The sequence below is a fragment of the Heteronotia binoei genome, chromosome 7 (assembly GCF_032191835.1).
Source record: "Heteronotia binoei isolate CCM8104 ecotype False Entrance Well chromosome 7, APGP_CSIRO_Hbin_v1, whole genome shotgun sequence".
NCBI lineage: Eukaryota > Metazoa > Chordata > Lepidosauria > Squamata > Gekkonidae > Heteronotia > Heteronotia binoei.
In genome coordinates, this window is record NC_083229.1 from 12,336,941 (window position 1) to 12,353,342 (window position 16,402).

At 41.6% G+C, this 16,402-nt stretch overlaps 1 protein-coding gene across 1 annotated transcript in view; it reads left to right on the forward strand.

The window, feature by feature from the left end:
- Nucleotides 1-7,181, forward strand: part of KCNK9 (potassium two pore domain channel subfamily K member 9) — a 131,293-nt gene extending 124,112 nt beyond the window's left edge. The window contains exon 2 of the mRNA XM_060243198.1: nt 6,343-7,181. Coding sequence (XP_060099181.1) covers nt 6,343-7,181 — 839 coding nt within the window. The remainder of the gene's footprint in view (nt 1-6,342) is intronic.
- The last annotated feature ends 9,221 nt before the right edge of the window (nt 7,182-16,402 follow it).

Genomic DNA, 16,402 nt, shown 5'->3' on the forward strand with positions numbered 1-16,402 from the left:
TGTGGAATGGATTTCCCACTCAGGCCTATAGGCAGAACAGACTGGAATAAGAAATCCACTCCACGGATGCTCTGAGTCAGCTTTGTCTCTTCTCAAATGGAGTGAGAACTAGTACCAAGTGAGTATTTTAACTTGGGAACCCACAGCCAAAGGGGGATATTACATTGGAGAGCCATTGCTAATCTGAGTAGGCAGGGAAGGAGGGAAGCTTGCAATGCCTTGCCATTTCATGTTTTCCCAGGCTGAGAGCATTTTATTTTTTTTTAAGAGAACTGTGTGATCCTTGTGCATTTTAAAAATTGCATTGCAAAATCCCGCTATTCCCCTACCTTTCTGGTTTTTTTAAAAAAAAGTTTACAAGAGTTTTAAGCATGTTAGTGTATTAAGTTAAAAAAAATAATATCTTTAATTGTGTTTGCCCGCTCAGCCAATTTGGTGTAGTGATTAAGTGCACGGACTCTTATCTGGGAGAACCGGGTTTGATTCCCCACTCCTCCACTTGCACCTGCTGCAATGGCCTTTGGTCAGCCATAGCTCTGGCAAAGGTTGTCCTTGAAAGGGCAGCTGCTGTGAGAGCCCTCTCAGCCCCACCCACCTCACAGGGTGCCTGTTGTGGGGGAGGAAGGTGAAGGAGATTGTGAGCTGCTCTGAGACTCTTTGGAGTGGAGGGCGGGATATAAATCCAATATCTTCATCTACCTCACAGGGTGTCTGTTGTGGGGGGAGGGGAAGGTAAAGGAGATTGTGAAGCGCTCTGAGACTCTTCGGAGTGGAGGGTGGGATATAAATCCAATATCTTCATCTACCTCACAGGGTGTCTGTTGTGGGCGAGGAAGGTAAAGGAGATTGTGAGCCGCTCTGAGACTCTTCGGAGTGGAGGGCGGGATATAAATCCAATATCTTCATCTACCTCACAGGGTGTCTGTTGTGGGGGAGGAAGGGAAAGGAGATTGTGAGCCGCTCTGAGACTCTTCGGAGTGGAGGGCGGGATATAAATCCAATATCTTCATCTACCTCACAGGGTGTCTGTTGCTGGGGAGGAAGATAAAGGAGATTGTGAGCCGCTCTGAGACTCTGAGATTCGGTGAGGAGGGTAGGATATAAATCCAATATCTTCTTCTTCTCTGGCATTACATTTTAGGACAGGCATGGCTCGGCCCTACAAAGTCCCATTTGTGTCAGATTTATGTCAGATTTGGCCCTCCTAACAAATAAGTTTGACACCCCTGCTTTAGAAGGTGGACTCTATGGCATCATACCCCAATGAGGTCCCCGTCCTCCCCAGACTCCACCCCCAAATCTCCAAGAGTTTCCCAACTTGAATCTGGCAACCCTACCCCCCATCCTTCACCCCCCGCTGTTGGCCAGTGGGGATCTGGCAAACCAATACTCCTTCTGAGCTGTGGAGTCTTGTGAGCAAAAACTCTACTTGGTGAGCTGCTGGCTTTCAAGTTGTGAGCTCCTGCATCAATTAGTTTGCTCCGGAGCCATTTTTCCTGAGCTAAGTCAAAAATGTGTCAGCCGGAGGCTAAAAAAACTGTGAGCTGGCTCACGCTAACTCAGCGTAGAGGGAACACTGCTGGCAACCCTGCTTCAGCTATAGACTCGAAGATTCGGTGTACGTTTTAGAGCAAGGGGCATCAGACTGATTTTTTATGACGGCCGGAGCTGATATAAATGAGACCTTGTTGGGCCGGGCCATGTCAGGTTGGGCTGGGCCATATGTATACCAATTTTTAAGATTAGGTAGCATGAGAGTAGGGGCCTCTTGTTTATCTCTAGTCTAAAGAAAGGGATGCGTTTGAGCAGGAGGATGTCTGTGCTAGGGGCCTTGTACCGGGGGCTGGAAGGTAGGGGAAGGGTTGGTATGTAGAAAGATAAGAGAAAGGGAAAATTGGGAGGGGGGAATGTACTCATGGCTTGGGGCATGCGCGGTACTGTTAGAAAAGACTGTGAGGGGATCAGCCAATTGGATGGTCTCACAGGCTTTAGGCTTTGGGAAAAACTATATAACAAGCTGTGCTGCATCACAGAGTCAGAGTCGGTGGGTGGATTTTTCTCTGCCTTCGGCTCTCCATGCATTGCAATCCATGCGTTTCAAATAAACGATCCTTGCTGGACCCAACCGTGAGTGTTTACTGTCAGGGGGACAGTTCTTTCTGGGTTAGAGTCCCAGGTCACTACTCTACACGTGTCAAGCAGAGATATAAACTTGGCTCAGTGGTAGAGCATCTGCTTGGGAAGCAGGAGGTCCCAGGTTCAATCCCCAGCATCTCCAAAAAAGGGTCCAGGCAAATAGGTGTGAAAAACCTCCGCTTGAGACCCTGGAGAGCCACTGCCAGTCTGAGAAGACAATACTGACTTTGATGGACCAAGGGTCTGATTCAGAATAAGGCAGCTTCATATGTTCATATAAAGGACACAGACAAACACAATTAATTTTTTTTTTGAAAAAAAAACCCCTCTTAAAACATGCTTAAAACTTGTTGGTCTTAAGGGTGCTTTCTTTGTATCTCTCCCATGGGATCCAGGCAACTGGGCAAAGGAAGGTCTGGCTCTTTCCTTCCTTCCTTCTTTCCCCAGAGAACCAGGAGGGGGAAGGAAGAGAGGCTTGGCTCAGTAGCTCTGTTAGGCGACTGAGAGAGACTGGAAAAACAAACTCTGCCATCCCCTCTTCCTCACCAAGGGAGGAGCCTCAGCCAATGGAGAAAATAGAGGCTATGCTCAGTAGCTCCTGTGCAATTGAGTAAGCCTTGCAAAGCAAGTGGTGATGCAGAAGGAAGCAAGAGATATGGAGAAGGAAGCAGATGATAGCCAGTTGCTCGGGGGCTTGATAGGAGCCCTCCGAGGGCCTGCTTCAGCCCCTGGGCCACATGTTTGACACCCCTGTTTTAGAGCAGATCCATTTCTTGACATGCCTTTGAGTTCCCTCTTTTGGTCGCTCTTGTTCTTAAAATACTATTTTCTGCATATGTTCCCCTGAGTTTGCAGAAACCCCTATCCTGTCTGCACAAAGCTCAGGTTTGCTCTGTCTGTCACTGGCAGGAATTACCTTTACGACCTGCTGTAGTGATTATTGTATCCTCCTTTACAGGTCTCTTGTCAAAGTTTATGGGGATAACACTGGTGAGGTGCTTTCAAATGCTCGAGTGAGCTCTCGGCCTGCGCTTGGGATGATTAAACTGAGCGTATAAATGTCTGAAAAGACTTGATCCCTGAGTGGTGTCAGACCAAGACACGTGGTGCCACATCTCAAGGCAGACGGAATTGTTGCTTGGAGGACTTGGGTTGCTAACCTCAAGGTTTCATTTTGGGCAGGAGCTCACAGGAATGGCGCTCTGAAACCTCTGAATTTTATTCTGCTCTTTCTTTCTTACCCAATCCTTGCTTCTGGGTTCCATTGTTCATGGATTGTTAATGGATTGTTCATGGATGGGGTTTGGGGAACGAAGGGGCCTCAGCGTGGCACAGTGCCATAGAACCCGCCCTTCAAAACAGCCATTTTCTCCAGGGGACTGATCAAAGCCACCAAGTAATACACCGTCTTTCAGCTTGCAAAGAGATATCACAAGATACGTTAAATAGGCAATTTATCTTTTTTGTTTAAACCTCGGTTGGTTATTATCATCATCGTTGCAGTTCCTAAATAATTGAGCTGTTGAACTGAAGAAAGAATTGAAACGTCATCAAAATCTAGAGAGAGAGAGAGAGACGTCTTTTTCTGTTTAAACAATTTTATTAATAACATATGGTAACAATATCCATTTATATCGTCTCCATCTCTAATCCATATGATTTTTTCTAATCCCCCCTCCCTCCATTACTAGACTCCCACCGAAGTTATATACTTAAACTTAACTTATAAAGGTACTCTTAACTATAAAAGTCAAAATTCATATTCTACCTTTTTCTAATACTTAATCATTACTAAATAACTGTCCAGTGTCTTTTTACATTTCCTTCTTTCTCTACATAACGTCTAAATTTCTTCCACTCTCTTTTAAACACTTCCAAATCATAGTCTCTTAGGATTCTCGTTAGTTTATTCATCTCACTCCACGATAAAACTTTCACAATCCAATCCCATTTCTCTGGTATTTTTTCTTGCTTCCACAACTGCGCATACAATGTCCTAGCAGCTGAGAGCAAGTACCAAATTAAAGTTCTATCTTCTTTTGGAAATTTTTCCATTTGTAATCCCAACAGAAAAGCCTCTGCTACTTTCTTGAAGTCATATCCCAGAATTTAAGATATTTCTTGTTGTATCATCTGCCAGAACTTTTTCGCTCTTCCACATGTCCACCACATATGATAAAAAGAACCTTCATGGTTTTTACATTTCCAACATCTATCCGACATCTTTTTACTCATCTTTGCCAATTTTTTGGGAGTCATATACCACCTATACATCATCTTGAAACAATTCTCTTTAATACTCTGACATGTTGATATTTTCATAGAGTTCTTCCAAATAAATTCCCATGTATCCATCTGTATTTCTTTATTTACATTAACTGCCCATTTAATCATTTGAGATTTTACTACTTCTTCTTCTGTAGACCATTTCAACAATAACTTATATATTTTCGATATTAACTTTTCATTATCTCCAAGCAGAACCTTTTCCATTTCTGTCTGTTTACGTCTAATTCCTTCAGATTTAATATCATTTCCCGTCAAGCTTTTAATTTGTTGCATTTGAAACCAATCATATTTGTTGTCTAGCTCTTCAGCAGATTTCAGTTCAATTTGGCCACCTTGCATCTTTAATAACTGATTATATGACAACCCTCTCTCTTCATCAGATTCAGCCGTAATTTTTATTACTTCTGCTGGTACTATCCATAACGGCTTTCTTTCATCACCATATTTCTTGTACTTTATCCATGTATTTAACAAATTATTTCTGATATAATGGTGAGGAAAAAAAATCCATCTTTCCCCCCCATAATACATATAAGCATGCCAGCTGAATTTGTTTCCATGAGCTTTCAACATTAAACGTTTTTTATTTAGCAACATCACCCAATCCTTTATCCATGCGAAACAAACTGCATCATGATATAGTCTTAAATCTGGAAGCTGAAATCCTCCCCTCTCTTTAGCATCTAATATTTCTTCGAGAGAGAGATGTCTTTTTGATATTTAAAAGGTTTGTTAATTTTAAACAGACGCAGGGGGACAGGGTAAGTGGGAACAGGAAACATTGATACGGCTAGTCATACAGTTATCAACCGTTCTGCATGTCGATAAGTCACTAATACAAGATGTTTTCTGTCACCGCAATGTATAGATTGTAAGTCCTCATTTAAACCATCTGTTTTTCAAATTGAATTTCTAATTTGCATAGTATACATAACAAAAAAGTTAAAATAAAGTCGGTAAATCTTAAGTATCTAACCATATATAGAACTTCTCCCAATGTTTTCTGGCTTCTAGAGAGAGAGACATCTTTTTTTTAGAAAGCGGCTACAGCTGCCCTGAGCCTGTTTCAACGGGGAGGGCGGGATATAAATCCAATAAATAGTAATAGTAATAATAATAATAATACATTGAAACTATGTTCCCCAAATGAGCGCCCACCTTGTGAATCTCATTTGGACTGTTTCCAAGTTTGGGCTTATATCTATTCATTTGGGGATAGGGGATTTTGGCCCCTTTGGGGTTTCTGTTACTTTAAAAGGTCCTAGCACTGCCGACCTTTATCAGGATCATATTATTTATTTTGCATTGTACACAATCCTTGTTATTTATTTATTTATTTTTTGCAAACCGAAAGACAGTGTATTGCTTAGTGGCTTTGATCAGTCTGCTAATTGCACCAAGTGCCCTTCAAGCACATTTTCTCCAGGGGAGCTGATCTCTGCCAGCTCGAGATCAGTTGCCAAAGCGGGAGATCTCCAGGCCCCACTGGAGGTTGGCAACCCTAATGTGCCAAAATCTGGGGGATTCCCCATGTGTTGGGCGGGGGTGGGGGGCAGGAACCTGGCAACCCTATCCAGGTGGGGCCTGGATGTCTCCCAATATTGCAATTGAGCTCCAGACCACAGAGAACAGTTTCCCTGGGGAAAAAAAAAATTGCTGCTTTGGAGGATGGACTGTATGGCATTATCCCTTGCTGAAGTCCCTCCTCTCACCAAGCCCCACTCACCCTAGGCTCCACCTCCCAAATTTCCAGGTATTTCCAACTGGGAGTTGACAACACAACTTTTCTGAAGTGTGTTTTCTCCTCCAGACCTGAGCTGAGACGCGATATCCAGCTGAACCCTGGTATAATGCCAGTTGATTCAGATTTCCTTGCAAGCCTGTGTTACTTCCTTGTTTTGTCTTTTGTGTCTCCAGGATATGGGCATGCTGCGCCTGGGACCAATGCTGGGAAGGCCTTCTGCATGTGCTACGCTGCCTTGGGCATTCCTTTGACGCTGGTGATGTTCCAGAGCCTGGGTGAACGCATGAACACCTTTGTCAAGTATCTCTTGCAACGGATGAAGAAGTGCTGCCGCATGAGGACCACAGATGTCTCCATGGAGAACATGGTGGCCGTTGGGTTCTTCTCCTGCATCGGGACCCTTTGCATAGGGGCGGCGGCCTTTTCCCAATGCGAGGAGTGGACTTTTTTCCAGGCTTTCTATTACTGCTTTATCACATTGACTACCATCGGGTTTGGGGATTACGTGGCCCTTCAGTCGAAAGGAGCCCTCCAGAAGAAGCCGCTGTACGTGGCGTTTAGCTTTATGTACATCCTGGTGGGGTTGACAGTCATTGGGGCCTTTCTCAATCTGGTTGTTCTCAGGTTGTTCATGAACATCGAGGAAGAGCGCCGGGAGGCTGAGGAGCAGGCGTCCCTTGCCGGGAACCACAACAGCATGGTCATCCACATCCAAGAGGACTCCCAGCACGGCCGGCCACAGTACAAAGCAGAGGTGACGGACCTCCAATCCGACTGTTCTTGCATGTGCTACCGGTCCCACGAATACACCAGCCGGGTGGTGTCCCACCAAAACTCCTTCAGCTCCAAGCTGAACCTTCAATACTTTCACTCCATCTCCTACAAAATCGAGGAGATCTCACCAAGCACATTAAAAAACAGCCTTTTCCCCTCTCCCGTCAGCTCCATCTCTCCCGGATTGCACAGCTTTACAGACAGCCGGAGGCTCATGAGACGGCGGAAGTCCATTTGAGAAAGTCACCCATCTTGGTGGGGGTTCTCGGTCTTTTTATTCCTAAGGTTGTTTTTACAGAAATCCCTCGAGCGAGCCAGAGTGAGGATAATGGGGATAAAAATATAATGGGGGAAAAAAAAAAGACATCTCTCCTCTGAGACTCAGCTCTGGAGCATGAAGCATGGATGGACCCTATCTCCAGCAACGTATGCCTTACATTTATCCCCCCCTCGGTAGTCGGTAGATTCGAGGTGACGGGAAGTGGGTATCCAAATTCCAAAGTTGCACACACGATTGGGAGCCTTCATGTGCCACATGGCACTTCTTCCTAATAAACTCTGTCCCCCCCCCCACTCCCCACAAGCAGGTCGCTGTGTGTGTGAGCACGGGTGTGTATGCGTGGGTGGAGCGTGTGGGTATGGGTGCGCACGCACAATGCCACAACCAGTGCCATGTGACTGATGTGAGTCTTGATTGGAGCATCAGGTGTTGGGTTTAATTTCCCTTTCTTTTTCTTCTGTCCATTTTTTTTCTGGTCTGCTTTTTGGCTTCCAAAAGAAGAGGGAAATGGGGTAGGGGGGAAGCTGCAATTATTATTATGATTATTATTTTTGGTTTGCTGAATCAAGCATGCGCCATAAACAATCGATATACCGAGTGTATCATGATAATTTTTTTAATGCTAGATTTTATTAGATTGTATTAACTTTTAAGGGGGGGGGGAGAAGAACAAGGCAGGAAAGAAAGACTGCTTTTGCTTGCCAGGTCAAATTCTTAGAAAATATATTGAAAATACCGCATGCATTTTGTAAAAAAACAAAAAAAAAAACTGGTATGCATTTTGAAAACTCGCAAGAGGAAAAACAAGAATCCTAGCAATGGAACTGCTATAGAAAAAAAAAAGCAAATAACATTTTTTTTAAAACACAGTTGCTTTAACCCCTTTCTTACCATTTCAACAATTTGCCACAATCATAGAGATTTTTAAGGGGGGGGGAATGGTTGCGATTAAAGAGTGTCTATTTTGTTATTTCTTGGCTACAAATTCTTATGACGTTGAGTTCTATTTTATTTTTGTTTATGGGTGTGTGAGTGCAAGTGTGTGTATGTATGAGTATGCAGCAACTACCTGCATGGATAGTTGGGTTGCCAGCCTCCAGGTGTGGCCTGGAGATCTCCCAGCATGCTGACTGATCTCCAGGTGACAGAGATTGGTTCCCCTGAAGAAATGGCTGCTTTGGAGGGTGGACTCTAGAGCATGACTCCCCAGCCTTTTTGACCTTTGCAATTCTGACATAGCGTGGTGAGCCCAGCCACAAAATGGCTGCCACAAAATGGTGTCTGTAGGAGTTGGAAATGCCCCAGTTGACTTTCGGTCTCACAGTCTTGTCTTGTTTTTGCTGCTGCTGCCAAAGCAACTTCTTCAAAAATCTGCACAGCATATCAGATTTCCAATGGCCACTCAGAAGCCTTACTGACAAAGGCTCCACATAGCCCTGCCCATTTCCTAAAAACACGTTGTGGATGCCAGAAAAGGCATTGGTGGTAGGGGTTGCCAAGTCTCCCCACCATGGCGGCGTGGGACGCGCACGCAGCATGTTGACATCACCTGGATGTGATGTCATCATGCATGGAGCATTGTACCGGGGGACGCTCTAGGAATTGCAATAAAACTCTATGGTATCACAGAGTTTTACCGCAATTGCTAGATTATCTCCAGCGTGATGTCCCCTGTGTGATGACGTCACTTCTGGGTGACATCATAGCACAGGGCACGTCGTGTGCTGACGGGGCTCTTCAGGGGCAGGAATCTCCCCAGTGGCCTGCTCCCTGCTGGCTGGTTGGGGCCTTCCCAACCAGGTGAACCTCCGCTTGGTAGGAGGTTGGTAGCCCTCGTTGGTGGGTGCTCACAGGTGCTATTCTGGGGATCTTGTTCTAGAGCACCATAGCATCCTGAGGCCTCTCCCATCCCCAAACCCTACCATCCCTGGGTTTCACCTCCTCAGTTCTCCAGGAACTTCCCGTCTTGGAGACGACAACCTAAATGAGCGGGGATTGTATTTCTGAAGGAATACTTGGTCTAAAGAGGTGGATGTATATCTTTTTTCTTTACCTCTATAAACAAAGACAGGGTATTCCTTAGTTTTAGCTAAGAATCTGGGGATCGTCTCTAAATGCTTTTAATTTGTAAATAACGGGAAACCTTTGCTGGTCTCAGGAAGAATTCAAGATGTCCATGTCTCGTGCTTTGGCCTTCTGGGAATTTAGGTACTTTAGGGGTTTTTTGCTCTTCCCGTTTCGGCTGACGTGATTATCGGAAGCAATGTCCAAACGTATTTTGCTCCGCCATTTTGAAGGATTGCATCAACACTGGCTTGCTTTAAGGAGGCGAGCCTCAAATGATAGCATCTCTCGGGGTTTGTTTGCTTGTTTTTGACCAGGTTCTCTTCACGAAATTGGAAGTATATGCAGCACAGACGTAAATTTCAGTCAAGTGGGCAGCTGGGTTGGTCTGAAGTAGTTGAACAAAGCAGGAGTCAAGTCGCAACTTGACTCCTGCTTTGTTAAATTTGAGTCGTCTCTATCGTGGAAGAATTGCCCGACGGTGGGAAAAGAAGAAGAAGAAGAAGAAGATATTGGATTTATATCCCGCCCTCCACTCCGAAGAGTCTCAGAGTGGCTCACAATCTCCTTTACCTTCCTCCCCCACAACAAACACCCTGTGAGGTGGGTGGGGCTGGAGAGGGCTCTCACAGCAGCTGCCCTTTCAAGGACAACCTCTGCCAGAGCTATGGCTGACCCAAGGCCATTCCAGCAGGTGCAAGTGGAGGAGTGGGGAATCAAACCCGGTTCTCCCAGATAAGAGTCCGCACACTTAACCACTACACCAAACTGGCTCTCCAAAATCCAAAATCCAAAAGGCAAATGGATTTGTTTAAAAAGGATCTCCAGTGAGTCCTAAGTACTCCCAAGCAGAGGAGGCTGCATGCTGTGTCTCTGTTGTTCCCTTCTTTCTTCTAAACAACCTCTTCTGGACAACGTGCTAAAATTAGCACGTCTGATGCAACCCAAGCAAATGATCTCACCAAACGGCCAAGCCATGATGTCATTTAGACGCTGTTCCTCAAGCCTCTTGTCTCCCAGGTTGCTCCTTCTTCTTGGTCCCATTTTCTCACTCATCTTCACTGTCCTTCTACTGTCATTTGCCCTCGCTGCCCTTGGCCTCACTGCATACCTTGGGATGCCCTATGTCATTTGTTGACAAGCATTCATGATTTCTGACAGCCGTACCCAAAGGCAGAGAGGAATACTTGTTGATTTTCTTATTCTGTTGACGGTCATCTTGAATGTCTTTGGCTGCTGGAGTTCAACATGAATAATTCCCCCCCCTGACTCATACTTGGTATCTCAAAGGCCTAGACGTAATATTGGTTGGGCCTAGGGTTGCCAGGCTCCAGGTGGGGCCTGGAGATTTCTCACTTTTACAACTCCAGCTGGCAGAGATCAGCTCCCTGGAGAAAATGGCTGATTTGAAGGGTGGGCACTATGGCACCGCACCATGCTTTTTTTTTTGACATAATAGTTTTTTATTTTCTTTGTATCAATATCGATAATACACCCACTTCCTCAACTTACAGTCACATAATATATACACGTTGTTAACATAAGTAAAGTTGATTAAACTTCCTTGAGGAGGAAGTCAACGGCTTCTATCTTAACAAAAAATATTTAACTTTGAGTCATTACAAAACATTACAAATACATAACTTTTTATCTGCTCTCTAAAATTGAAAACAAATTATAGGTACAACAAATCATTTTTAGATAATTTTTAAATAATCATTATTTTTAAATTTTTTCAGTTTTTTCAGTTTTGCCAGTGATAGAAATACTTTCTTTTTTCTGATACCATTCATAAAACTTGCCCCAGTTTCTGACAGCGTCATCTTTAGACTCTCCTTTTAGCATATTTGAAAGTACATCCATCTCGGCGGCATCCAAGACTTTTTCGATAACTTCACTCAGGTTCGGACCCCTCTCCTGACGCCAATATTTAGCATACACTATCCTTGCCGCAGTTATAATATAAATCACCATATGTTCATCTTCTTGTGGAACTGTATTCTTAATAAATGATAATAACATCACTTCTGGTTCAAAAACAAAATCTCTAGTTAAAATTTCCTTTATCATACAGTGTATCTTTTTCCAGAAAGTTTTAGCCACTTTGCAGTTCCACCACATATGATAAAATGAACCAATATCTACTTTGCACTTCCAACATACAGGTGACATTGCATTATTAAATTTAGCTATCTGTACCGGGGTGAGGTACCATCTGTGAAATAGTTTAAAAAAATTTTCCCTATAATTAATTGGCTTTATCACTTTATAGTTCTTTTTCCAAAAATTGGACCATTGTTCTAGACTAATATTACGTTGTAAATTTTGCGCCCATTTCACCATAGAGTTTTTAACCACTTCGTCTTCTAATTTGATTTGCAGAATATAATTATAAACTTTCTTAATTATTTTCTCCTCTTCTCTTAATAACAGTTTGTCAAAATCAAAATTTGCTTTTGTAAATCCTTTCGCCTTGTCTGAATTATATTTAGTTATTACTTGATTTCTGGTCCACCAATCCATGCTTATCCCCCTGGAATCTAGGTCTTCTTTTTCTCTTAAATTATCTTTATCATCCAAAATATCCTGATACCTAATTATCTTTTTGAAGTTATACAGTTGAGGCAGAATTGACGCCTCTTCAGGGGATATCCATCTTGGTGTCTTAGCATAGATCAGTCTTCTAATTTTTAACCAAACTTCATAAATGGTTTTGCGAATCAAATGATTTTTAAAATATTTCTGCCCTTTTTGCACATACCATAGGTTAGCATGCCATCCCGCTTGTAAATCTGAGCCTTCTAAGGCTAGTATGCGCGTATTCTCCAACCGAATCCATTCTTTTAGCCAGAGTGTGACGCACGCAACATAGTATGTTTCCCAATCTGGGAGTCCCAATCCGCCCATATCTTTTTTGTCTTTTAAAATTTTCCATTTTATCCTAGGTCGGTTACCTTGCCAAATAAAGGCTCTTACTAATTGGTCTATTTTAGTAAAGAAGGGTTTCCTTATCCCAAAACTAATCATCTGAAACAGAAACATGACTTTAGGAAGAACCATCATCTTAATTAGCGCTATCCTTCCCATAAAAGATAATTTCATGTTCGCCCATTTTTTTAAAGAAAAATCAATTTCCTTTAACAGCGGTACATAATTGTTATCGTATAAATTGCTACACTTATTGGAGAAAGTTATCCCCAAATATTTTATTTTTGTTTCATTACTGAATCCGGTTAATCTTTCAAGCTCTCTCACCTCTTGAGGAGAGATATTTTTGTTAAGCATCTTAGATTTTTGTTTATTTATTCTTAGACCCGCGACTTGACCATAGTCTTCTAATTCTTTTAAAATCTCAACCACGGACTCTCTGTTATTTTGTGATATCAATACCAAGTCATCGGCATATGCTAAGATCTTATACGACTCTTTCTTAATTTCCAGTCCTTTAATTTTGCTGTTAGCCCTGATTAAGTTATTTAAGATTTCCAATAGTAAAATAAAGAGCAGCGGAGAGAGTGGGCATCCTTGTCTTGTACCTTTATGTATCTTTACCTCTTCTGTTAAGTCTCCATTAATGATAAATCTAGCAACTTGTTCTGTATACAAGGCTTGTATGCTCTTAATAAAAATCTCACCAAAACTCATCTCCCCTAATGCTCTGATCATAAAATCCCAATTAACATTATCGAAAGCCTTCTCGGCATCGATAAACAAAAGAATCATTTGTTTTTCTCTATGTAAGTCGTAATATTCTAATATATTAGATATAATCCTGATGTTTGTTCGCATATATCTTTTCGGGAGGAATCCGGCCTGATCAGAATGAATTATATTTGCCAGAATTTTTTTAAGTCTGTTCGCTAAAATAGACGTATAAATCTTGTAGTCTATGTTTAATAGAGAGATCGGGCGGTAGTTCTTAATATCCTCTAGATCTTTTGATGTTTTGGGAATGAGTGATACATTTGCCCTTTTCCAAGACTCCGGAATTAGCTGGGTTTCCCAAATCTCCTCAATCAGATTTTTGTATTGGATTATAATATCTTCTTTAAAACATATGTAATATTCGGCTGGCAGCCCGTCCGGTCCCGCTGCCTTGTTCTTTTTTAATCTAGCCCATACTTCTTCAATTTCACCAATTGTAATTGGACTAGCTAAGCTAGTCCTTTGTTCTTCCGTTAATTTCTGTATTATTTTTTTCTCTTTGAAATAAGCTTCTATCTTGTCGGAATTTACCTCCTCTTTACTATATAATTGAGAATAGAAATCCCATATTATTTTTTTCTTATCTTCTGCTGCTGCTTTCTGACTACCATCTTTATCTTTCAAGACCCTTATTATTTTCTTTTCTTTTTCTTTTCTTATCTTGTATGACAGCCATTTACCTGGCTTATTTGCATTTTCAAAAAATTGAGATCTGGTATATTGAATCTTCTTTTTCATCTCATCCAAGAATATTAAATGTATCTTATGTTGCACTAACTTCATTTCAGCTTTAATTTGTTGAACCGAAGGTTTCTCTTTTAGGCAACTCTCTTTCTGCCTAAGCAATTCAGTTAAGTTTGTTAAAGTTTTATTCTCTTCTCGTTTTTTAAAAGTGTTAAAGCTTATTGCTAACCCTCTCATATACGCTTTACTAGTCTCCCACAGTAATCTGTGGGAAGTCTCTCTCTGCGAATTAATCTGAAAAAAAACCTTCATCTCCTCCTTAATAAATTTCACAAACTGTTTGTCATCTAAAAGCTTTATATTAAACCTCCATCCTGATCTTTTCTTAACATCTTTTATAGATATCATAATCGGATTATGGTCCGCTATTGTGCATGGTAGTATTTCTGCATCTTCCAGTATCTTAATTATTCCAGCTGTCACCCAGATCATATCGATACGCGACCAGGAATTATGTCTGCCTGAAAAAAATGTAAAATCACTTTTGTTTGGATACATGACTCGCCAGGGGTCTACCAGGGTAAACTCATCTACCATCCTGAAAAAATTATCTGGTAGTGTATTACTACCTAGTTTTTTCCTACCTTTTTTATGATTTATAGAATTTCTATCTTGCATGGGACAAGTGACCGCATTAAAGTCTCCTAATAGACAAATCTCATCATAGTTGTATGCACTGATCTTTGTATATAAATCTCTATAAAATTGGGTCTGTTTAACATTAGGTGCGTAAATATTAACTAACAAAAATTTTACTTTTTCCATAATTATCTCTATACCTTGCATCCTTGCATCCTCTGTTTGAAAAATCAATTTGGCTTGCAGTCGCTCATTAACATAGGTCACCAAACCCCTTTTTTTTTTCTCCAATTCTGAGGTCACAAACATATTACCTAGCTTCTTATTAAAAAGATATGCCTCATCCCGTTTTCTTAAGTGAGTCTCCTGCAAGCATATAATATCCAAATTTAATTTCTTTAATTGCTGAAAAAACACGTTTCCTTTTTTTGAGGCGAGTTCAGACCATTTACATTCTGAGACAAAATCTTTAAACTATTCATCATTTAGGAATCTAAACAATATCTTAATCTTCCTTAAAAATTCTTCTTTTTCTTTTGAGCTCTTGTCTCTCTCTGTCCTCGCTCTTGCGCTTGATCAGTTTCAGTTTCAGTCTTTTCTTCTTGTGAACGATAATCTGGAACCTCAACTGGGTCTGATTGCCTTCCTGGACTCCAATTTCCTTTAGAGATCCTTCTATCCGTTTTCTTCTCCCACGTTCTAGCCTGATTAAGTATAAAATCCTCTACCTTCTCTAAGGAGTCAATCTTGTATCTTACACCACCATATGTAAACAACACCCCTTCCGGGATCATCCATCTGTAAATTATCCCTCGGTCTTGCAGCATACCCACTAAATTAGTATAGTTTCTTCTCTTATGCCTTATTATCCACGGGATCTCTCTCATAGCTCTAATTTTTGTACCTTTAATCGTGAGAGATTGATCTCTTAACTCACGCCACACACGTTCTTTCATACACCTACGAACAAACTTTATGTGAACCTCTCTTGGTAAATCGTTCTTTTTCGCGTATTGGGTACCAACTCTATGTATAAAATCAATCTCTTTTATTATATCCTCCTTCTCTATTTTTATGACTTCAGTCAATGCCTCAGCTACTATATCCAAAAGATTCTCCAATTTCTCCTCTGGGATATTTAGTAACCTAATAATATAGTCCGCTTGGACCATCTCTAACTTAGCTAGCTTAATCTCATGTTCTTCCTGTTTTATCTCTAGTTCTTCTATTCTGTCCTCTGTTTTACTAAACTTCTCTTCTATTGACTTTGTAATATTTTTTATCTCATTAATGTCTTCCTTAGTATCTCTATAATTCGCCTCTAAAATCTCAAATTTTTTTGTTAGAGCTTCTGTCTGCTTGCTTAGTTCTATTTGAACTTGTTTCAAGGCCTCTAAGAAAGTCTGTTGGGTCTCTTTAATCTGTTGGATCTCTTTAAGAGAGTCTTGAGCTATGGAATCTGCCACCGTTTTGGGTTGACCCGGGGAACCTTTAAACTTAGCCTGTTGCGACATTTTATCTCAGCCAACCTCTGTTCTCCCACTAATAACCAGTAACTAACTAACAGTGGTGTACAGCTTAGAAAATTACCAATTAACAGATATCTTAAAGGTAATCAATAATTAGCACACAAGCAAAGTGATTCAAACAAAGTCCACCTTCCTTCTTTTCTCCACCACTTCCAATTACACAGTCTTGGTCTCCTTTGACCTCCTTAAATCAGCTCTTAAATAAAGTCCAGCCAAAGTTTCCTACAGCCGCTGATTAGCAGGGCGTCACCCTCCACTTTTTCTTCTCCGTGATTTATCTTGTCAGCCTTGTTAGTCCCGACCGCCAGGCACGATAGTAAATCACCATCAACACTGTCACTAGAGCGCTTATCCGTCCGTGAAGAGAAGAATATACAAAGTTTTGTTAAGCCTCTTTGTTCTATCCGTCCTACCGCTCCTGGGAGTGGTCGGTCCTGCGTTCTCACCTCAAAGGGAACAGAAACAAACGTATCCGCCTTCCTTTTTTTTTTCCCTTTCCAAGTCTGAGGAACCGCAAATAAACAGCAACTTCTCCACTATCCTGGTTTGAAAGTATAC